Genomic DNA, 24,411 nt, shown 5'->3' with positions numbered 1-24,411 from the left:
ATGACATTTGTTAAGCACTTCCTATGTGCAAAGCACTGTTCTAAGCGCTGGGGAGGTTACAAGGTGATCAGGTTGTCCCACAGGGGGAATCGCAGTCTTAATCCCCATTTTACAAATGAGGTAACTGAAGCACAGAGAAGTTAAGTGACTTGCCCAAAGTCACACAGCTGACAATTGGCAGAGCCGGGATTTGAACCCATGACCTCTGACTCCAAAGCCCGTGCTCTTTCCATTGGGCCACGAGAGTACAACAAAACAGAGTTGGTAGACACAATCCCTGCGCACAAGGAGTTTAGAGTCTAGAAGGGGAGATAAACAAAATAAATTATAGATGGAGATCTACATATGTGCTGTGGGGCAGGGTAAGGGGTGGATATCAGATTGCTCAAGGGGAACAGACCCAAGTGCATAAGGAACACAAAAGGGAGGGCTCAAAAAGGGAAGTGAGGATTTAGTTGGGGAAGGCCTCTTGGAAGATGTGATTTTAGTAGGGTTCTGAAGCAGGGGAGAGTGGTGGTCTGTAGGATATGAAGAGAGAGGGAGTTCCAGGCCAGTGGATTGATGTGGGCGAGGGAGCGGCTATGAGAAAGACAAGAGCTAGATACAGAGAGAAGGTTGGTGTTAGACGTTTGAGGTGTGCAGGTTGGGTTGTAGCAGGAGATCTCTAGGGCTTTTCATTCCGAAATCTCTAACTTGGTCCGTTGGCAAGTATTCTCAGACGGAAAATCGGAGACACAGACAAGAGCAACTATCAGGGAAGCTGAGATTGGGATCTGGATTACTTCATTCCCTTTCCTTCCCCCATCCATGAGACTACATAAAATCAAGCGGATCTACTCAAGGTCCCAGAGAGCAGGCCAGGAATCTGCAGAGCTAATGAGGCTATGTTCACCTCATGACTTTGAAATGTTACTTTGCTCCTTTGGGAGCGTGGGTTGGATGGGTGAGAAATGGTTCCACGACCCAGGGAGGATGACCTAGGATGATGGAGCTGTCTAAAATGTCGGGAGTAATCCCATGACTAGTATAGTGTCAGTTTCACACCTAATTAGGGGCCAAAAAAACAGAACAGAAAGTTTTATGAGACTTTTCAGTGAAGCAGCATGGCCTAGTGGAAGGAGACTGGGCCTGGGAGTCAGTGGACCTGGGTTCTAATCCCAGATCTTCCAGTTCCCTGCTATGTGACTTTGGGCAAGTCACTTAACTTTTCTGTGCCTCAGTTTCCTCAACTGTAAAATGGGGATTCATTACCTGTCCTCCCTCCTAACTTAGATTGTGAGTCCCATGTGGGACAGAGGTCGTGTCTGACCTGATGAAATTATATCTACTCTAGTGCTTCGTACAGTGCTTGATCCATAGTAAGTGCTTAACAAACACCATAATTATTATTATTATTTTCTGGGGAAGCGAAAACAGCCATACAGTGGATGTAGTGCTTAGTACAGTGCTCTGCCCACAGTAAGCACTCAATAACTACGATTGAATGCATGAATGAATGAATGTATTTGGGACTGGGACCCAGGAGAGTGGCCATCCATCCTTTCTGGATGTCCCCACTAAAAATAATAATGATGGTATTTTTTAAGCACTTACTATGTGCCAAGCACTGTTCTCAGAGCTAGGGTAGATAAAGGTTATCAGGTTGGATACAGTCCCTGTCCCACATGAGGCTCACAGTCTTTAATCCCCATTTTACAGATGAGGTAACTGAGGCACAGAGAAGTGAGGTGACTTGCCCAAGGTCACACAGCAGAGAAGTGGTGGGGTTGGGATTAGAACCCAGGTCCTTCTGGCTCAGGCCCTGCCTCTATCCACTATGTCACGCTGCTTCTCATCACTAACCCCTTTAGAGCCCTGGTTTTCCCATCTCTTGGTGAGGGATAATAGTCCCATTGCCTCCGTCCACCTCAGAATCTGGGAGTCAAGTGAGTGAAATTGCTGAAGAGCTCTGCACTATTTATTATCATTATTATTATTGTTATTATTACAATAAATAACTCCTCCCATGACTGTACTATATTCATTAGTACTATATTCAGGAGAATTCCTTACAAGACGTCTGAGGATTCACATTTGGAGAGGAGGAAGGGAGCGGAGGAGGGGTGAGCGGGTACCATTTGTGAGGTAAAGCCACTATTGAGCCAATTGATTGATGGATACTTTAATATTTACTGCATGACTATGGCTTGTTAGATGTGGTAAAATGTATTAAACGATTTGCAGTTTCTGCCCTCCAGAGCTTACATACTAGGAAAATAAATTGGCTCTACATCTACTGTCTCTGGTTTTTGACCTTACAATTTTTAATTTAATTTGGACCAGAAAGAAATGTTCAGATCAGCATAATGTTTACAAAAGTAGATATCCTCTCCCTGATTCCCTTTGGGTTTCTAGGATGTTGGGGGGACTAAAGAAGAGTCTTATGTGTGAACAAAGGTTTGGCGTAGTGGATGCCAAGTGGGAAATTATTCAAAGTGTATGGGACTGTGAAGAAAACCTGGAGAAGTAGAAAAAGGAAACAAGCTAAGGGGAACAAAAAACACTGCCCAATTTGCCTGAGGGAGTTGGCAGTTGTAGGAGCAGCAGCATTTACTGAGAATTCTCTTGATGCTGTGCACTGAACAAGGTTCTTGGGAAGTACAGAATAATGAAGGTACCTGTCCCCTACCCACAAAGAGTTTACACTTTAATGGGGCAGGAAAACATAAAAATATTTACAACTAGAGAGTTCAAAATAAAATAAACTGGTCAGACATATATGCATGACATGAGGGAATCAATCCATCAATCAATGGAATTTATTGACTGCTCGTGGTGTACAGAACATCTTACTAAACACTTGGGAGAGTACAATACAACAGAATTAGCTGACGCAGCCCCTACCCATAATGAGCTTACAGTCTAGAGAGGGAGACAGATATTTAGATGAATAAATAAGTCATTTAGAATATGCAATTTAGAGATGTCCTGTGGGGGTGGGAGTTGGGTGGAATATCAAATGTCCAAAGGTCACAGATCCAAGTTCTAGACTGTGAGCCCGTTGTGGGCAGGGATTGTCTCTATTTGCTGCTGAATTGTACTTTGAAAGTACTTAGTACAGTGTTCTGCACACAGTAAGCACTCAATAAATACAATTGAATGAATGAATCAATGACACAGAAGGGAGAGCAAGCTGGTGAAAAGAGGGATTAATTGGGGAAGTAGTGGGAGAATTAACTGGGGATCTTGAACTTTAGTGTGAGGGTAGGGACTGTATTTTTTTACTTTTATTGTATGTTTCCATGCACCTAATTCAGTGCTCTGCACAAAATAGGCTCCCAGTAAATACATAATGATAGTGGTGATGGCGATGGTGATGATGAAGATGGTGATGACGATGAGACTCCATCATCATCTCCCATCATAAATAATGGATGAGGCTTGGCCCTGAGACTTCAGGACCTAGAACGTACATGGAGGAATTGTAATAGTAAGCAAGTGGAAAGCAATGTAAATGTAATGGAGTGTAGACAGCATGATGGTTTAGTTCAGTTCAGTTCAGGTTGAGTTCTGCGTCCCCTTCCTTTCTCCATCTACAACCACTCCCTTGGAGAACTCATTTGCTCCCATGGCTTCAACTACCATCTCTATGCGGATGATACCCAAATCTACATCTCCAGTCCTGATGTCTCTCCTGCTCTCCAGTCTCACATCTCCTCCTGTCTTCAAGACATCTCTACTTGCATGTCCTCTTGTCACCTCAAACTCAGCATGTCCAAAACAGAGCTCCTTATCTCCTCACCCAAACCCTGTCCTCCCCTGACTTTCCCATCCCTCTAGACAGCACCACCATCTTTCTTGTCTCACAAGCTCGTAACCTTGGCATTATCCTTGACTCCTCTCTGATATTCAACCCACATATTCAATCCATCACTAAATGCTGTTGCTCCCACCTTCATAACATCACTAAAATCTGCCCTTTCTTCTCTATCCAAATTGCTACCATGTGAATACAATCACTCATCTTATCCTGCCTGGATTATTGCATCAGCCTCTTTGCTTACCTCCCAACCTCCTGCCTCTCCCTACTCCAGTCATACTTCACTCTGCTGCCCAGATCAGTTTTTCTACAAAAACATTCAGGACATGTCACCTCGTTCCTCAAAAAACTCTAGTGGTTGCCCATCCATTTCTGCACCGTATAAAAACTCCTCACCATTGGCTTTAAAGCACGCCTCCACCTTGCCCCCTCCTACCTCACCTCCCTTCTCTCCTTCTACAACCCAGCATGCACACTTCGATCCCCTGGTGCTAACCTTCTCCCTGTGCCTCCATTTCACCTGTCTCACTGCCAACCCCTGGCCCATGTCCTGCCTCTGGCTTGGAACACCCTCCCTCCTCAGATCCAACAGACAATTATTCTCCCTCTCTTCAAAGCTTTATTGAAACCAAGAGGCCTTCCCAGACTAAGCCCCACTTTTCCTCATTTCCCACTTCCTTCTGTGTCACCCCAACTTGCTCCCTTTGTTCTTCACCCCTTCCAGCCCCACAGCACTTATGTATACATCTATAATTTTATTTGTTTGTGTTGATGTCTGTCTCCCCGCCTCTAGACTGTAAGCTCATTGTGGGCAGGAAATGTGACTGTTTATTGTTGTATTGTACTCTCCCAAGAGCTTAGTACAGTGTTCTGCACACAGTAAGTGCTCAATAAATACGATTGAATGAATGAATGAATGAATAGTTCAATCTTGTGACTGATTAGAAGTCATTGCATTCACAGTGAACTGTGGTTGCAAGTCATCTTGACAACAGATAATTCACTATTAAACAGAGCATGACAGGGATCATGCCCAGAGTCACTACTGTTTTGTCATTCCTTGATACACTTGCTATTATTTTGCACCATGACTTTTGACTCTATCGATTAAATTGATTTGTCTTTGGATTTTTCAGGGCATGGCACAATATTCGGTTCTCTTTTATGGATATTACAGCAATCAGCGAACGATTGGATGGCTGAAGTTCAGACTGCCACTTTCCTACTTTCTTGTAGGAATAGCTTGCATAGGATACAGCTTCCTTGTTGTCATCAGATCGTAAGTTCCATCTGCCTCCAGGGGAGCAAAAATAATGATTTTTGTAACTGAGTGAGGAGTGATTTTGAGCACTGGCTCTGATTTGTTGATGTTTCATGTTCCAAGGGCACACAGATGGGTTGAATGGTACACCTAGTTCTCCCATAACCTGGAAGTTGCATTCTTGCAAAATCACTCAATCAATTAGTGATATTTATTGAGCAATTACTATAATAATAATAATAGTGGTATTTGCTAAGCATGGTATTTGTTAAGTGCGTACTATGTGCAAAGCACTTTTCTAAGTGCTGGGAGGATACAAGGTGATCAGATTGTCCCACGTGGGGTTCACAGTCTTAATCCCCATTTTACAGATGAGGTAACAGAGAAGTTAAGTGACTTGCTGAAGGTCACACAGCAGATAAATGGCAGAGCTGGGATTAGAACCCATGACCTCTCACTCCCAAGCCTGTGCTCTATCCGCTCAGCCACACTGTTCATGGAACTGTACTAAGCACTTGGGAGAGTACAATAAAGGCGGGTGACTCAATCCCTGCCCTCAAAGAGCTTGCTGTCTAGCAGGGAAGCACTATTCTAAGCACTGGGGTAGCTACAATAAGAAAATCAGGTCAGACAAAGGCCCTGTCCTACATGGACTTCATCATCTGAGTGTGAGGGAGAATAGGTATTGGATTCACATTTTGAAGATGAGGAAGCTGAGGCCCAGAGAAGTTATGTGAATTGGCCAAGGTAAGTATTAGTCTCCATTTTACATCTGAGGAAGCTGCAGTGCATAGCAGTTAACAGACTTGCCCAAGGTCACCCAGCTGGTAAGTAGTGGAACCCCACATGAAGGAAAACTTTTCTTCTGACACTACATTCCCCTGTATCTAAACAGGCTCATTTAGCCGACGAACATCCTGTTTTCCCTGATAATCAATGAATCAGTGGTGTTTATTGAATGCTTACTATTTGCAGAGGACTCTACTAAGGTGGAGTGAATATCAAATGCCCAAAGGTCACAGATCCAAGTGCACACATGGCACTGAAGGGAGAGTGAGCTGGGGAAAAGAGGGCTTAATCGGAGAAGTCCTCTTGGAGGAGGTGTGTTGTTAATAACACTTTAAAGTTGGGGAAAGTGGTGATCTGGCATATGTGGTGGGGAGAGAGTTCCAGGCTAGGGGAGGGACATAGGAAAGGGATCGGCAGTGAGATGGATGAGATCAGGACACAGTGAGTAAGCTGGCACTAGAAGAGCAGAGTGTGCGGGCTGGGTAGTGGTAGGAGATCAGTGAGGTACTGTAAGATGGGCATTAAAGCCAATAGAAAGGAGTATCTGTTTGAGACAGAGGTAAATGGGCAAGCACTGGAGGTTCCTGAGGAGTGGGGAGACATGGACAGAATGTTTATGTTGATAAATGATCTGTGCAGCAGATTGAAGTATGGACCGCAGTGGGGAGAGACAGGAGGCAGGGAGGTCAGCAAGGAGGCTGGTACAGTGAGCAGGATAGGATAAGCACTTAGATTGACGTGGTAGCAGTTTGGATGGAGAGGAACGAGTGGATTTTACCAATGTTGTGAAGGTAGAACGGACGGGATTTTGTGGCAGATTGAATATATGGGTGGAATGAGAGAGATGAGTCGAGGACAGTGCCAAGGTTACGGGCCTGTGTGATAGGGAGGACACTGTGGTTGTCTACAGTGATGGGAAAGACAGGGGGAGGACATGGTTTGGGTGGGAAGATAAGGAGTTCAGTTTTGGATATAGTGCTATAGCCAAAGTAGTGAAAATATGTGTTATGGCAACACTAAGTGTACACTATTTTAAAGCCAGGCTTGTGTGGGATTTTTTCAATTCCAAGAGGAAACAATTACAAATGAAGTATGAAATGGCCTTGATGTTGCTTCTCATTATGAGTTAGCCTCTCATACCGCAAGGAGGGACAGATTTGGAACAAGATAAGATATCAGCCTTTTAGCAATTGAAAGGTATAAACAAATATTGTGTAAAACACAGGAAACCCAAATTTTGACCCCCTCTTTTCCTTTCCAGCCTGCTTTGTGTTTGTACGATCCATACATATTGGGGAAGGTGCACCTTTTTAAAGTCTACCCTGGCCATCCTACAAAAATTTTGGCAATGTAAAATCATGATAAACAAATAGCCCTTGGAATGACTGCTGTAGTAATTAGACGTCTATTTGTGGTTTGCTTTGGAAAAGGATTTATTTGATCCTAGGAAAGAATTTCAAGGGGGAATAAAGTAACTTCCCATTTATTTTCTACATGAAAAGTATCTGCAGCAGCAAACTCAAGAGCATTGATAGAAAACTAGGTAAATCAGTTAATTTGGTCAGCTGGACCACTGAGGTCATGTACTAGCCTTTAATGAATTTCCTGGCCTATCTTAGGTTGAGAGTTAAAAATCTCAACTGAGACTTCATTTTCTGTTCATGCAATGTTAAGTGACCATATGCTGAGTAACCAGCATCTATCTGAAAGTGCTAGGGTAGAAAAGACATGTTGGAATATTGGACAGGTAGATTCCCTACCAATTAACTTTTAAGCCATCGCTTGCCTCTTGGACAGGCTGATCTTAATTCAAGAAAAAGTAGTATCAGAGATATATGTCTAAGGTTATTATTTAAGTGTCTGGTCACATTAACTTTGGGGACTTGAAATGCATCTCAAAAAATACAGCAGACATCACTGCCAATATTGCTTCAGTCATGGACCTTGAGAAGGAACCATAGGTGAGTATCATCATCATCAGCCAGAGAAGCAGCATAGCCTAGTGGAAAGAGCATGGGTCTGGAAGTCAGAGGACCTGGGTTCAAATCCTGATCTACCACTCATCTGCTGTGTGACCTTGGGCAAGTTACTTCACCTCTCTCTGCCGCAGTTACTTCATCTGTGAAATAGGGATTAAGACTGTGAGCTCTATGTAGGACAGGGACTGTGTCCATCTGATTAGCATGTATCTACCCCAGAGCTTAGTACAGTGCCTGGCACATAGTAAGTGCTTAACAAATACCATAGAACCAATCATAGAATCATAGAGTTGGAAAGACCTTGAGAGATCTCCTCAAGGACACTGCCTACAGGCAAGTGAATAAGTAAATCATCCATGGTAGTTGGTTGTCTGTTATTTTTTTCAAGATCTCCAGGGTTAGAGAGTCCATAGCCTTTGTTGGTGGTACATTTCAGTGTTTTATGACTCTGAGAGTCAAGAAATTCTTCCCACTCCAAATTTCTCCTGCTGTAACTTAAGCTCATTTTGTTGTTTTCAGTGATTATGATCTAGAGCCTCAAGCTAAACTGAGCTCACTGCTAGAACATGGGCCTGGGAGTCAAAGGGGTCTGGGTTCTAATCCTAGCTCCACCACTTGTCTGCTGTGTGACCTTGGGTTAGTCACTTCACTTCTCTGGCCCTCAGTTACCTCATCTGTAAAATGGAGATTAAGACTGTGTGCCCCATGTGGGACAGGGACTGTGTCCAGCCAGATTTGCTTGTACCCACCCCAGCGCTTGGTACAGTGCTTTGCACATAGTAAGTGCTTAACAAATACCAGAATTATTATTATTATTCTTATTATTGTTAATATGACAGGTGAGCAAAAACAAATGACAGAAAAAAGATTCACTAAGCAAACAACCATTGCATCATGGTAGCTCAATACGCTATGCGATGGCGAAAACAGTAATCAGCTTATAAAACCTACTAGTGCATGAACTGGCTAGATATGGAGTTGCTATTGTGGCACTAAGAGAGAGTAAACTACCTCTCTCCAAAACCTCCCAGGACTTTCGGTGATCTTTATGCAGAAAAAAAGATTTTTTTGTCACCAAAGAATCAGTGGTGGCTAAATGAAGAGTATACCAGGAAGTAGAGTATGCTAGAAAAAATAGGACATTTCCTTTGTTTCAACAATTGTACTTAAAAAACCTCCCCAGAGGTGGATCCATACCTCACTGTGGTAGGGAGGTGAATGGTCCAAAAGTAAATGGTAAAAATTTCTGACCCAAGGACCACCACTGAGAGCAACTCACATAGTGGAACGTTTTTTGTATTTTTTTTCCCGAAGGTATTTGTTTAGCATATGTGCCAACTATGTGCCAAACACTGTTCCAAGTGCTGGGGTAGACACAGGTTAATCAGGTTAGACACGGTCACTGTCACACTTGGGGCTCACAGTCTAAATAGGAAGGAGAACAGGCATTGAATCCCCATTTTGCAGATGAGGAAACAGAAGCACAGAGAAGTTAGGTGACTTGCCCAAGGTCACCCAGCAAGCAATTGGTGGAATGAGGATTAGAACCCAGGTCCTCTGACTCCCAGGCCTAAGCTCTTTCCACTAGGCCACAGTGTTCCTCCACAGGTTCAACGAGAATCGTGGAACTAGTTGGCTAATACCAGTAGCAAGGACAGTGGAGGTTACCGAGGTTTCCCTAGCAACCACCTTCTGATATTTCGCCCCACAGCACAGCATCGGTTATAAATGTATATTTTTAGTAAGCATATCAAAGCCAACTATCATGCTGGCCTTCATGATTATGATGATGATTATGGTATTTGTTAAGCACTTTCTATGTGTCAAGTTCTGTACGAAGCACTGGGGTAGATAGCAGGCCAGTCTGGTCGGTTGCAGTCCCTATCCCACATGGGGCTCAGAGTCCCTCCCCATTTTACAGAGAAGGAAACTTAGGCTCAGAGAAGTGACCTGATTTGCTCAAGATCACACAGCAGGCAAGTGGCAGAGCTGGGTTGAGAAGCTAGGTCCTCTGACTCCAAGGCCCATGCTCTTCCCACTAGGCCACGCTGCTTCATGCTTTTTACTAAATTCTTATCATTTCAACTGTTGCTCCACTGTTCAGTGAGGCTTGGGGTGGGTTCCTTATTGCTGAGATAACATGAGCCTTTTTTGTGACCCGTGGAAAGTCAGATCCAGTGTGATGTTTCAGGGAGTCTCAAACAGATCTGAAAACATTTCTGAGTGGCCTTTGTCCAGTTTTGATTTAATAGGGAAGTCATTAATTGGACAGTCAAACACTGATTCCCAGATTTGGACATCAACATTTACTGTCATCAGCATCAAAAAAGTCATTTAATTATTGCATCCAACAGATCAAAAATGAAATTGTAAAAGTCCCGAGGGAAAATTTAAAAATACTTTACTTGAAGTACACAAAGCTCATATTACGATAATAAATGCTGTATGACATGGATTCCATGATTGAATACCTCAGACATTATGCATGCTAGATTGTTGATCTGCTCAATCAATCAATCAATCAATTGTATTTATTGAGTGCTTACTGTGTGCAGAGCACTGTACTAAGTGCTTGGGAAGTACAAGTTGGCAACACATAGAGACAGTCCCTACCCAACAGTGGGCTCACAGTCTAGAAGGGGGAGACAGAACAAAACCAAACATATTAACAAAATAAAATAAATAGAATAGATATGTACAAGTAAAATAAATAAATAAATAGAGTAATAAATATGTACAAACATATATACATATATACAGGTGCTGTGGGGAAGGGAAGGAGGTAAGACGGGGGGATGGAGAGGTGGATGCTCAGGATAGGAGCAGCCGAAACCTTCATCCCCAACTTTGCCAGTGAACAGCACCCTAGCAATCTGAATTTCACTGACCTCTTCCCGATTCACTAAAACACTGGGATTTAATCGTCCCTCTTGGGAGTAGCTTAATCACTGAAAGCATTGCTTATGGTGGGACCCTGAGCTGGACTGGAAAGCAACTAGCTTTTCCTTCCTATCTTTGGCAAGGATATTGTCCTGCTTTGGAAATTCCCAGGATATAGAGCAACTCTTTATCCAGCAAGTGATTCTGGCTACAGTGTTAATGAGAAGGGGTGTCAAGTATCTCTTCTCAGTGACAAATATTCTATTGTCTTAACCCCTGAATAGAGGCAACATTCTGTATCACAAGCTCACTCTGCCCTATAAAATGTTTTTTTAAATTAATTCATTCATTTGTATCTATTAAGCACCTACTGTTCTAAGCACTGGGAAAATGTAAAATGTATCCAGATGAGAATTAAACACAGTCCCTGGTCCAACCAGGAGCTCACAATCTAAGAAATTTTTCTAAGTTTTTATCAGGTAGCAAAAATTTCCCCTAACTTTTTGTACATTCATCAGTGCCATAGTGATGGCGACTAGAATGGCAGGGAACATCCATAGCCAGAAGAGGTACAATTTAAGTGCCATGGCTTTGCCTTTTGCCTAATTCATTCCAGGCCTTGGGCCCAACACATGTGCATACATGCAGACACACACACACACACACACACACACACACACACACACACACACACACTCTCAACAGATATATATGTATGGAGAGTTGGGTCATGATGCTAAGTATGATAATTGTGGTTCATCACGGTTAAGATATGCTTTGTTCTTCTCTGACCATGAGGTCAGTGAAATATTTGAGACCTAAATTCCTTTTTCTCCCGCAGCATGGCATATAATTGGCATATAATTACTTGCATCAAGTACTATAAAATAGAACAAGGGCAGACATTAGTAACAACTGGAGTAATACATTGGCACAAGGACTCTAACTAACCAACATGTCCAGCCATTTAGGAAATTATTTGGCAGCATCAAAGGCTATTACTGTTCAGGCCTAAGGAGTTTTAGCCATAAATGCAAAAAGCAATATTTAAAGCACTTGTGGTTTGTCTACCAGCTCTGTTATATTATAGTTTCCCAAGTGCTTAGTACAGTGCTCTGCACACAATAAGCTTTCAATAAATACCTTGAATGATTTATTCAAGGGGACTACTTTTTTAAGGTGAAAGAACAAACAACCTTCAATGGTAGATTCTCCCCAATGGTTAAGACCTTCCTTCAATTGTCAGTCAATTTGGGAAGAACACTGACTCTTTCAGACCACTAAGGGGCCATTCTAATTCATTATTACATTACTGTTCAGGAGAGATCAAGGTTGCTCAATCAGTGGTATTTATTGAGTGTTTACTGCAGAGCATTGTACTAAGCACTTGGGAGAGTACAGTACAAAAGACTTGGTGAGTCATGAACCCTGCCCATAATGAGCCTACAGTCTACAGGGTGAAACAGACAGTTAGGCAGGGTTCCCTGAAGTCTCCCTAATGATCTGCTGTAAACATGGATGCATTTAAAATTGCTTTTGATTTGGGGATTATCTCTGTGGAAATGCTGCCAGGGAGAAATCCCAGGGAAAATCCGAGGGAAGTGAGTGACATGAAATTCCCCCAAAGAAGGCAGAAACCCATGTCCCAGCTTTCTTTTCCTCTGGTTCCCTCCCTCTTTCTCCTCTCCCACCAAGGTCATTGGCACCCAAGGATGACAGAGTACAGACCACTCTCAAGATGATAAATGTTCATGGCCCTTTCCTGGAGTGCTGTGGGAATTTCTGTTTCTAACACTGAATTTGATGAATGCTAGCTTTTGAAATTATGAAAGTTCCAAAGTTGAAATCTCTAGCCATGACTGTGACTGTGACTAGGGGGCTTCCTAGACTGAGCCCCCTCCTTCCTCTCCCCCTCCTCCCCCTTTCCATCCCCCCGCCTTACCTCCTTCCCTTCCCCACAGCACCTGTATATATGTATATATGTTTGTACGTATTTATTACTCTATTTATTTTACTTGTACCTATCTATTCTATTTATTTTATTTTGTTAATATGTTTTGTTTTGTTCTCTGTCTCCCCCTTCTAGACTGTAAGCCCACTGTTGGGTAGGGACCGTCTCTATATGTTGCCAACTTGTACTTCCCAAGCGCTTAGTACAGTTGCTCTGCACACAGTAAGTGCTCAATAAATACAATTGATTGATTGATTGATTGACTCTCTTTTCTTTGTCTTTTGGTTCATGGGTATTTTGTTTCCATGTCTGGACTTAAAGGATGGCAAAGAACATTGATGACGATGGAGGTGGCGATGACTCCACTTTTAACTTCAGCTGGAAAATGTTCACAAGTTGGGATTTCCTGATTGGGAATCCTGAAACAGCAGATAACAAGTTTTCCTCCATCACAATGAATTTTAAGGTATGAAAGAGACGACCACAGCCTTTGACCTTGTATTCCAGAGAGCAAAATATCTTTAAAATCACGAGAGTCACTCGGCCAAAATATCTCCATGGTAAATAGAAGGATAGATAATGTGGTCCTCAATGTATGTTGGCTAGAATTTAGGGACAGTTATGCTGGAACTGGAATATCCTTGAGGAAATGTTTCAATTTTGCAGCATTCTCCCATTTTTCTGAATTTGGCTGCATTTGTCATGGGCATAAAACAAGAAATAAGGGACCTGAATTCTGATCTCTTTTAGTAGCTGAAAAACAGATTTTAATTATTCACAAATGATGAATACTTTGGAACAAAGTACAATTTCAAATTAATATTTTGAGATACCTTCTTAAAAAGCCAAAAGGGACAAGCATTCCGGTCAGAATTAAGCACGTTCTGAAGGTCATAGAGATTGAAGTAGAGTAAGAGGAACTCCCTCACCTTCCTCTTCAACCCCCAATTCTCCTCCTTGGGTATCGTATCAAATTGCATTCAAGTGGCTCAGCTATGAAAAATACTCTGTGGACTCATGACCTTTCATGTGGGTCAACTGAGCTACTCTTTTCTGTTTCTCATAAGTACAGGAAGCTATTCTGGAGGAGCAAGAGAGCCGGAAAGAAGAAAACGTTCATTTGATCCGATTCCTGAGGGTTCTCGCTAACTTCTTCGTGTTTTGCACACTTGCCGGCAGCGGATACCTCATCTTTTGGGTTGTGAAGCGATCCCAGGAGTTTGCGCTGCAAGACCCAGACACACTTGGGTGGTGGGAAAAGAATGAAGTTCGTCCATGCATGCTTTCTAAAACTGCCTTTGACTCTTCTGTTTTGGGTTGGAGCAGTGTAATGATAAACGTTGACTTCTCTCACTCAGCTTGGTTTTCTCTTGGCTTCTTACATTCATTAATTCCTACTCAACCCTGCTTCTCTAACTTCTGTCAGCATTGAGTACATGGCTCATTTTTCTTATTTTCTTATCTGGAGAAGGATGGGTGAAGCTAAATGTATTTTTGTTTTAGCTGATCTTTCTGAACTTCCCTCAATTCTTTCTTTCCTTTTTCATTTAGTAAGAAAACTTAACTTACATTTTTTTCAGCTCACTGCACTGTTGTGAAGCTCATGGAAACATGGGTCAAAGAGGAAAAGGTCCTAAAATCCATCCTCCTGTTTCAGGAAGAACCATATTTAAACCAGCCCAGCAGATGAAAATGTATTCTATTTTCATTCATTCATTCAATTGTATTTATTGGGTGCTTATTGTGTGCAGAGCACTGTACTAAGCTCTTCCTCCACATAAGGGGATTCCATTTAAATTCTCCGGGCAACTCATAATGGCCCTCATTGTAAAAAAATATATTTCTTATATTTAAATCCCCTCTATATTGTAAATTCCTAGTGGGAAGGATACCCACTAAGATACCAAGATACCAACATACCAACTATGTTATACTGTACTCTCCCAAGTGATTAGTACAGTGCTCTGCACACAGTAAACACTCAATAAATACACTTGATTGATAAATTGATTGATTGAAAACCTAAAGTCCTCACTCTGCATCTTAAACCCACTTCCTCTTATTCTGTTCACAGTGTGAATGAAGAACAGCCGTCACCATTTTCTGAGGAATACACACATATTAAAGTGTGTGCTATTTAATACATATGTGTGTATTAAAATCCATTTATCAAGTCCCATTTTCAACTATTTCTTCTCCAGGCTATCCAGTCAACTCTTTCCTTTTTTGATTTCAGCATTTGCAATTGAGAAGGGTGTTTGAAATCTACTGCTAAGAGGTTTGGAGCGTGGCTCAGTGGAAAGAGCACAGGCTTTGGAGTCAGAGCTCATGGGTTCAAATCCCAGCTCTGCCAACTGTCAGCTGTGTGACTTTGGGCAAGTCACTTAACTTCTCTGTGCCTAAGTTACCTCATCTGTAAAATGGGGATTTAGACTGTGAGCCCCTCGTGGGACAACCTGATCACCTTGTAACCTCCCCAGCACTTAGAACAGTGCTTTGCACTTAGTAAGTGCTTACTAAATGCCATTATAATTAATAATATGGCATAGGTGTTTGCATCCCAGTTGTCATCACCCTCATCATTCGACTTTAGCTCTAAATAAAAGGACCCAAGCACTGGAGTATTGATTAATTATTTTTTTGGTCACAGCTTTGTGCTAAATCCTGTGGTAGATACAGGATAATCAATCCCTGTCCCACCTAAGGCTTACAGTTGAATAAGTAGGGAGAGCAAGATCTTATCTCCATTTTACAGATGAGTAAACTGAGGCTCAGAGAATTTGTCCAAGATCAAACAGCAGGTCAGTAGTAGAGTAGGGATTAGACCCCAGGTCTCACCTGACTCCCTCTCTCTTGCTCTTTCCACCAAGCCGTGCTGTATCCAGGAATCAACCTTTTGATTTTTTTCAAGATATTGGTAGCAGAATTATCCATCATGTATCTAAGAAGGGACTATGAGAGGTTGGCTGGTTGGTCAGCAGAGAGTGGTGATGATCTAAGGTCAGGGTGGTTTTGTGGAGAGAGGTGAAGAAGAGTACTTTGGAGAAAATGGAATTGGGATGAAGAGGAATCAAATGGTGCTGCTTAGGAAGATGCCCAGACAGGGTAGATGTCAGACAGAACAGGTCAGAAAAGGACAGAAGATGCCCTTTCCTGTCAGGGTAGGGAAGCAGCATGGCCTAATGGAAAGAGCATGGGCCTGGGAGTAGGAGGACCTGGATTCTAATCCTGGCTCTGCCACTTGTGTGCTGTGTGACCTTGGGCAAGTCATTTAACTTCTCTGTGCCTCTGTAAAATGGGGATTAAGACTGTGAGTCCCATTTGGGACATGAACTGTGTCCAACTTGATTATCTTGTATCTACCCCAGCACTTTGAACAGTGCCTGGCCCATAGTAAGTGCTTAACAAATACCATTAAAAAAGTCAATGAAGCTAGAAAGAAAGGAATGAGACAGGAAATAGAAGGCAGATCAAATTGTGTAGGTAGGGAAGAGTGGTGAAGAGACATGAGGTGAGGATAAAAGGTTTGTATTTAACAAAGAGATGTACCAAGGAGGAAATTTGGAGATGTGGAAATTGGAATCAGCTGGAGGTAGAGGATGTGGCCAGCTGGGAAACCAGAAAGGGAAAGGCTAGAGACAATCTGCTTGAAGTCAAGGATTTTAGCAACAAATGGAGAAGATAGGGCTCTTTTATGGATTTCATTTAGAGTTACTGCTAGTGGATGTGAAGAGTGGCAAATGCACACCAAGTTGGTTTGATTGGGAGACAGGAAAACTTGTAAAGACCAGTGCACTGACTGGTCACCACGAAAGGATGCAATGTGATAAATTCAGCTGGGTGGATGAGTTCGCTGCTGCAACTCTACATGGGAGTTAGGAGTTAAATCATTCTCTTTTGCTCTGGATCCTGCCCCACCAAAGGCTTGGCCTGCCTTTAAGTCAGGCACTGGTTTTCTAGCCACATTCAAAACTCATAAGCGAATACCAGCAGGAGCAGCAGGGAGGGGTAAGAAGGAGACTGGCTGGTGAGGAGGTGGGTATTAATCATGGCAGAGGCAACGTGTGCTAGATCGCAGAGCCACCTGCCACAGCTGATGCCAACAGAGCTTCCCAGGCCACGCTTAGCAGACTCTTTCCCATCTGGTAAGAATGTTGGAGTCCAGGCCTTAAGCTCATTTCAGTCTTTCACCATGGATTGATTGGTGGTGTGGTTGTCAGAAGAAAAGGAGGGAAGTGGCCATGGGCAGGGCAATGAAGTCAAGGATTGAAAATCTGATAATTACCCCCTGACAAGGGTTCCTATCATATCTGGAAAAACTGCAGAAGCTCCCAGACAAAATGTATGGTATTAGGACAATTAAGTGTCCTCAACCATAGATTTCCCTAGAAGAAGAAAAGGAAAAACATTCCTCTTTAGAATCTTGTGGTTCAAACAGTATAACATATTTCCAAAATCATGCCAGACCCTTCAAAGCTGCTAGCACTGCAGCTGAGGTTCAGTACAACATGTTGTGCGTAAGCTCCCAAACAATCGAGTTATGTTCCCTTTTAGTCCTCCAGTTCCCAAGGTATGCCTCAGTGCTATGAAAAAGAAACTATCAAAGCAAGCACTAGCATTTAATTAATTAGTTAATTTATTAAGCAAACACTCCCCAAGTTTTACTCTACCTGAGTGGAAAAGAGTATAATATGGTTGATTTATATCATAAGGCAAAACAAGCCATGTTGTTTGCAGGTTGGGTGAAAAGACGGTTTATACTTGCTATGTTATTTATCTCTAATGACTGTATCATTTTAACAGGAAGCCACGATTGTTAACTATTAATCACTGGTATTGGTATGTTTTAACTGGCTGGGGAAGGGCAGAAGAAGGAAGGATGTCAGGGAGGAAAGTGGAATCCAATATTTAGAGTCTTCATTCACAGCCCCACTTACCAGATTTTTAATCCTGCTGTGCAATTGCCAAAACAGAACTGTCGCACACTCTGTAATTTTCTTGTCCTCCATATCCCAAGCTAAGGCTTTCTGTTGACAGCAGCCACTCAGTCCATGAAGGAGGAAAAATCAGGAGGGACCATACAGAGATTTCTTTAGCTTGTGGCTATTATCACATTCTCTGTTATCCACAGCAATCCCTGCTTCCCGTATAGGAGGTAGACAGCCTTCTTCATTTGCAGATTGCTTCTAGCATCTGTGAATTTTAACTGAATCCCCAGCTCTCACAGAAAGCCATCAAACAAGAAGGAACCTGGTTAACAGGCTATAAGGAGAAAGGTTCAAGTAATGTTAATATAACAATGCTGATAATAATAATCATAATAATGCTGATTCAAATGCAGCAGTATAGCACCTATCTTCCTGAGAGGATAGAACACATTGGACAGGGTGGGCAGATATAGCTATAATTCCAAGCAGACATCTGGGGTTTCCCAGAGTCCCAGAACTTGGAGACCCTCTCCAGTTCATTGATTTGTAAAGACTAATGGGAAGTTGCCTAACTTTGTGGTAGTTGCAATTTACCATTAGTACTTGCTGAGGGTTGGTTCTGGAACCAGATAAGTGATTGAGGAGGACCTCATAAGAGGCTGCCATTTTGGAAGGTCCAAACCAGCCTGTGACTGAATAGCTATCCCTGACTGATGGTATCTTCACTTTGCTAGGAAAGATGAAGTTCACTGCAAGTTCTAGTTCTGATTATAGAATGTGTCCAAGAGGGCCTGTCATGGCTTCTCTTCCCACATAGCAATTGATGGAAAAGAAAACTACTTCAGTGTCTGTCACTGAACTCTTCTCATGGCTTTTCTTTTAGGTGAACATGGTCATGTCACTGTTGGGAATGTTTTGCCCAATGTTATTTGATCTCTTCAGTGCTCTAGAAAACTACCACCCTAGAATAGCACTGAAATGGCAGCTGGGGCGCATCTTTGCTCTTTTTCTGGGCAACTTATACGTCTTCATTATCGCCCTGATGGATGAGATCAATGGCAAGGTAAGCACCATCAGGCTTTTCTTGCCTTCACCATCTTGCTCAATTCACAGTTTGGAGGCCCACCTCTTGTGGGGTCTGGCCATCACTGGGCTGGCTATTAGAAGTGGGGTGTGGTAATAATAGTCATAGTATTTACTGAGCTTCCACTGGATGCAATGCAGTGCATTGAGCATTTGGGAATTTCAGAACTGAGACGTGACACCATCCCTGCCCACGAGGAACTTAAACTGTAACTGGGGTTCATTCATTCATTCATTCAATCGTATTTATTGAGTGCTTACTGTGTGCAGAGTACTGTATTAAGTGCTTGGGAAGTACAAATCGACAATATATAGAGACGGTCCCTACCCAACCACGGGTGGGTTGGCACTGAGCCTTGATCAACCCCTGTAGGGACATGCCCCACAAAGACCATAAGCTCACTGTGGGCAGACAAGATCATGCTTGTCAACTGTATTATATTGTACTCACCCAGGCACTTAGTACAGTGCTCCACACACAATAGGCACTAAGAAACACCATTGATTGATTGATTGATTCATCTTCTTCTTTTCTAGCTCGAAGAGGAGCGACTGGTAAGGGAAAACATGACTATATGGGAAGCTAATATCATCAAAGCCTACAACGCCTCATTGGCTGAAAACAGCACTGCCCCTCCTTTCCAAGTGCATCCTTCTGACGTTCCGAGGGGACCCTGCTGGGAAACAATGGTGGGCCAGGTAATGCCAGGAACTAAACTTCAATGTTAGACTGATTACCATTTGGGAGGCTCCAAAAAAGAGGTGATGGGAAATGGGGGCATTTTTCAGGCCGGTCTACGTGGCAACAGGGGCCATGGTTCTCAAAACTGTGCCATCTGCATGCGTTGGCATAAGGAATCTCAGACCCTTGTCAGAAACTACTCATTCTATCAGCTCATTCTTCTTCACCAGTACAGTATGTAGTCTTCATTTCTGCTTCCCAAATCAGTACATAGACACAGATAAATTCACTCAGATGACTGGTTTCTCATGGGTCATTGGAAGAGATGGTGGACAGAGCTGGCCCTGGAAACTGATCAGAGAAAAACACAAACTGCTGTGGTAGGTTTGGGCAAAGAACCGTAAGGATCACTGGGAGGAAAGAAATTGGCTTCCAGGGCTAGTCTATGTGAATTGTTAAGTTTTTGGAGGATAAGGCAAGATGCTGTGCAGCGCGTCTGAGAAACTAGCTTCCTACATACACTTTCTACAGGCAGAAGAGGAAGTCTAGATGCTAAGAATCTGAATGGCTCAATTTGAAGCAGAGGGAAAGGTTATTGGATTTATTGTTGATTGCTATGAATGCAATCTAGCATTGCAATCAACCTGCTGTTCACTGTATAGAGAAGCTCATGGGCTATCTCTTTACTGACTCAGGACCAAGGGCAGAGCTGATCTTCCAATTCCTTCTTCTCCACGGCTTCTGGAAAGTTTGTTCTGTCCAGAGGTATTGATTTGTTTTTTTCATAGCTCCCAGTGACTTTCTTTGCCTCTGCTTCTCTTCATTATTGAAGATTTATTTTTCCTTTCCCCCTGCCTCCCTCTCTATGAAAGGGCATTTAGCACTTAAGAGAAAGCTGGATGAAGCAGACAAGAGATGAGTGGGATCATTCTGAATGGAATTTTGATGAAACAGGCTGAATACATGGAGGCAAAGTGAACGTGCTGAAGATAAAAATACCAGGCCCAACAAGGCCACATCACCTGCCATTTAAAAATTTAATATGGCCTAGGAGGAACTGTGATGCCCGTAAACCATTCAAACGTAGCACATGGGATTGGGCAAACCTTGCAAACCCAACTTAGATGACCTTTCCAACTCTATAATCTTCCCAAGAGTCCCTTTTTTCTCTATGGATCCCTTCAAAGCCACCAGCTTCCTCCTTCACTGAAACAAGTGATCTCATTGTCTTGCTCTCCTTGCAAGGATAAATGCTTTTCTTCAGGAAGGATTTAGCCTCTCTTCCTAAATGCAAGTCGGCAAAGGGGAGCTTTTAGCCTCCACTCCTGCAGCTCTGGGTAAGACTTTGACCCTGTTGGTGTTTTCCCATGAGTGCCATCAATAGGCATTTTGGAGCCGGCACTCCCGTTGGATTTCAGGCCTCTAGAGGCTGAGGATCAATTCTTTTCATAGAAATATCCCTGTGCTGCTAACTCTGAAATACTATGCTGGACCAATGGCCACAACCTTGACTTCTCTCCTTGGTCAGCAGCGGTGCCATCTGGAGTACCAACAGCCTCTTGAAGGCTCTCTTCGGATTCAAAGTTCACACAGAGTGAAGCTTCCTGCTTCAAAGACAGGGATGGTCTAGAAGTCCACGCTGCCCCTCCCACTTCTCCTTCAGGTCTAGTAGGGATGGGAGGCCATGCTGGGCTCAGCTATTTCCTTGCCCACCTGGACTACAATTGCATGTGGAGTCGGAGGTGGAGGAGGTTTACAGTCACTAAGCAACAGTGCTTGTCATCCAGCCTTATTTCTTGGCCAGCCTTAAAGCAGGATGGGGAGTGCCATCATGGCCAACAATTCCCAGGAACAGTGGATTTATTTCTTCAGTAGCTGCCATCAGAAAGGAGACCGTGGACCCTCCTGTAGAACAAAAAGATAGAGACTAAGTCTTGAGGATTGCATGGGGAGGTATCTTAACCTAGACAGGAAGGCCTACTGCAAGGTCAACTTTTCACAGGACCAGACGACTTTAGCATAGTTAATGATCTGAGGAGGTTCATGACAAATAATTGCAACCAACTAGCCATTGATTTTTCATTAATGAGAAAAATAAGGTGATTGCATGGAGGTCATATTAAGGTGAATATGCCTGTTTTAATATAAATAATATCTCAACAGGAATTTGTGCGACTGACTGTTTCTGACACTCTGACAACCTTTGTCACCATTCTCATTGGTGACTTCCTGAGAGCCTGCTTTGTCAGGTTTTTCAATTACTGCTGGTGTTGGGACCTAGAATATGGATTTGTAAGTATCTCATTGATTTTCTCAAGTCCCTTATCAGATTGTTTATAGCTCACCTGATGAAGCTGCAAAGGCAAAGGGAAGATTCTCAATTAGTTGAGCTGCTGAGATCTCCTTAGTCCATGAATGTCTACAATGGTAAATGCGAATGGAAAAGAAAAAGAAGACAAGAATTGCCAGCCCAGAGTTGGCTGGTATGCATATTCCTAAAGAGAAGGAGCCAATCCCAGTCCTCCAACCCATCTGTTTGGTCATCACTATCACTCTATTTGAAAATGTCTCCCCCAATTTGCGGTAGAGCTGAGCACCAATAGACAAAAGCAGCTGAATAATGTTCTGTGGCAAATGGCAGTGAGGTAATGCAATAGATCTAGAATGCTATCGAGAATCTCTTTTGCATTCCTAGCCATGAGGGAGTCAGCTGGCTTGGTTTCATTTCTATTTTTTCATGCCTGACTCAGCTGTTCTGACACAGACATGAAAATTGAAGGTTTTCCACTCTGAATTTTACACCACTGCCTGGGCTCTGCTGGCTTATTATTTCTTGCTACTCTTTTTACATGCTAGAAAAATTTTCCTCCAACATGGAGTCAGTAAAACATGACCTAGGTGCATAAAAGCTGTAATTAAATGACTGTAATTTATTATTTATTGAAAGCCAACAGTGTATATGGCTCTGTACAAACTAAGAAGATGCCAAAGTTCCTGTCTTTGCTATACACAGGGAATGAGCCTATGTCCTGCCCTCTGGTTCCCATCGGCAAGATGGGCTTGGAGATCAGTTGAACTCTTTTCCCAAGAGCTGGGTTCATTTCCTGTTTTCATCCCCAGCTTGCCAAGTTACAGTGGGCAAGTCACCTCCCTTCTTTATTACTCAGTTCTCCCACCTGTAAAATGGCTTTGCCTTTTCACTTCGCCACCCCTCAAAGAGATTGTTGTCTGGATCCATTAGATAAGTTCTGAAATGTTTGTGGTTCCATATGAAAGTTTAGGAGAATTATTATAACCTGTGACATATTCCACCTGTCTCCATCAATCAATCAATCAATCAATCACATTCATTGAATGTTTACTGTGTGCCAAGTACTGTACTAAGTACTTGGGAGAGTGCAATGTAACAGAGTTAGTAGACATATTCCCTGCCCCAAAGGAGCTTACAGTCTAGAGGGGAAGATGGACATTGATGTAAATAAATAAGTTATGGACATGAGTGCTGTGGTACTGAGGGTGGGGTGAATAAAGGGTGCAAATCCAAGGGCAAAGGTGACGCAGAAGGGAGTGGGAGAAGAGGGAATGAGGACTTAGTTGGGGAAGGCCTCTTGGAGGAGATGTGGTTTTAATAAGGTTTTGAAGGTGGGGAGAGTCATGGTTTGTTGGATATGAAATGGAAGGGAGTTCCAGGCCAGAGGCAGGGCATAGGTAAATAGTCAGCAGTGAGATCAAGATACAGTGGGCAGGTTGGCATTAGAGGAGTGAAATGAGTGTGCTGGGTTGTTATAGGAAATCAGCAAGGTAAGATAGGAGGGGACAAGGTGACTGAGTGCTTTAAAGCCAATGGTAAGAAGTTTCTGTTTGATGTGGAGGTGGATGGGCAACCACTGGAGGTTCGTGAGGAGTGGGGAAATATGGACTGAATGGTTTGGTAGAAAAATGATCTGGGCAGCAGAGTGAAGTGTGGACTGCAGTGGGGAGATACAGGAAGCAGAGAGGTCAATGAGGAGGTTATTGCAGTAGTCAAGGCAGGATAGGACATTTGCTTGGATTAGGCCACCCATCACTTTAATGGACCCTAAAGTGTTTGCACATTTGTCTCCTCAGCTGCAATTGTTAAGATAAATGTCTATGCGACCTGTGGTATATATTTTAATATTATTATATTCGTGTTTACCCCTTCACCTCATCAAAAATCCAGGAACGTTCTGCACTTGAAGGGGCTCAGTTCAGTGGCTCTGGACAACCAAAACTAGACCCTCTATCCCTAATGTTGTTGTGGGGAGCAGTTGGAGAAGGAAGGACCAATGGAGCTAAATTCATATTTAAGCATCATTTGTTTGGCTTACATCTCCCTCTGGCCTGATCAATCAACCAATCATTCATATTTATTGAGTGCTTACTGTGTGCAGAGGAAGCAGCATGTCTTAGTGGATAGAGCACAGGGCTAGGAGTCAGAAGGACCTGGGTTCTAATTGCAGCTCCACCACATATCTGATGTGTGTCCTTGAGCAAGTCACTTAATTTTTCTGGGCCTCAGTTATCTCATCTGTAAAATGGGGATTAAGAATGTGAGCCCGATGTGGGACAGGGACTGTGTCCAACCTGATTTGCTTGTATCTAACCTAGTGCTTTGTACAGTGCTTGGCACATAGGAAGCGCTTAAGAAGTACCATAGTTTTTTTTTTTATTTTGGAGCTCTGTATTAAGTGCTCGGGAGAGTTGGTAGGCATGTTCCTTGCCCACATAGAGCTTACAATCTAGAGGGGAAGACAGACATTACTATAAATAAATTACAGATATGTACATATGTAGGGCTGAGGGAGGGGTGAATGAGAAGACCAAATCCAAGTGCAAGGGTGATGCAGAAGGGAATGAGAGAAGAGGAAACGAAAACTTAGTCAGAGAAGTCCTGTTGGAGGAGATCAATCAATCAATCAATCAATCATATTTATTGAGTGCTTACTGTGTGCAGAGCACTGTACTAAGCGCTTGGGAAGTACAAGTTGGCAACATATAGAGACAGTCCCTACCCAACAGTGGGCTCACAGTCTAAAAG

General features: G+C 42.9%; 1 protein-coding gene across 1 annotated transcript in view; it reads left to right on the top strand.

Moving 5' to 3' along the window:
• TMC1 (transmembrane channel like 1) overlaps positions 1 to 24,411 on the top strand; it is a 354,777-nt gene that overhangs the window by 304,106 nt on the left and 26,260 nt on the right. Inside the window, exons 12-17 of the mRNA XM_038769999.1 lie at positions 4,936 to 5,078; positions 12,981 to 13,125; positions 13,732 to 13,926; positions 18,471 to 18,650; positions 19,208 to 19,369; positions 21,516 to 21,644. Coding sequence (XP_038625927.1) covers positions 4,936 to 5,078; positions 12,981 to 13,125; positions 13,732 to 13,926; positions 18,471 to 18,650; positions 19,208 to 19,369; positions 21,516 to 21,644 — 954 coding nt within the window. The remainder of the gene's footprint in view (positions 1 to 4,935; positions 5,079 to 12,980; positions 13,126 to 13,731; positions 13,927 to 18,470; positions 18,651 to 19,207; positions 19,370 to 21,515; positions 21,645 to 24,411) is intronic.

This window comes from Tachyglossus aculeatus, chromosome X4 (genome assembly GCF_015852505.1).
Source record: "Tachyglossus aculeatus isolate mTacAcu1 chromosome X4, mTacAcu1.pri, whole genome shotgun sequence".
NCBI classification, from domain to species: Eukaryota; Metazoa; Chordata; class Mammalia; order Monotremata; family Tachyglossidae; genus Tachyglossus; species Tachyglossus aculeatus.
This window is presented reverse-complemented; position numbering and strand designations above follow the sequence as displayed.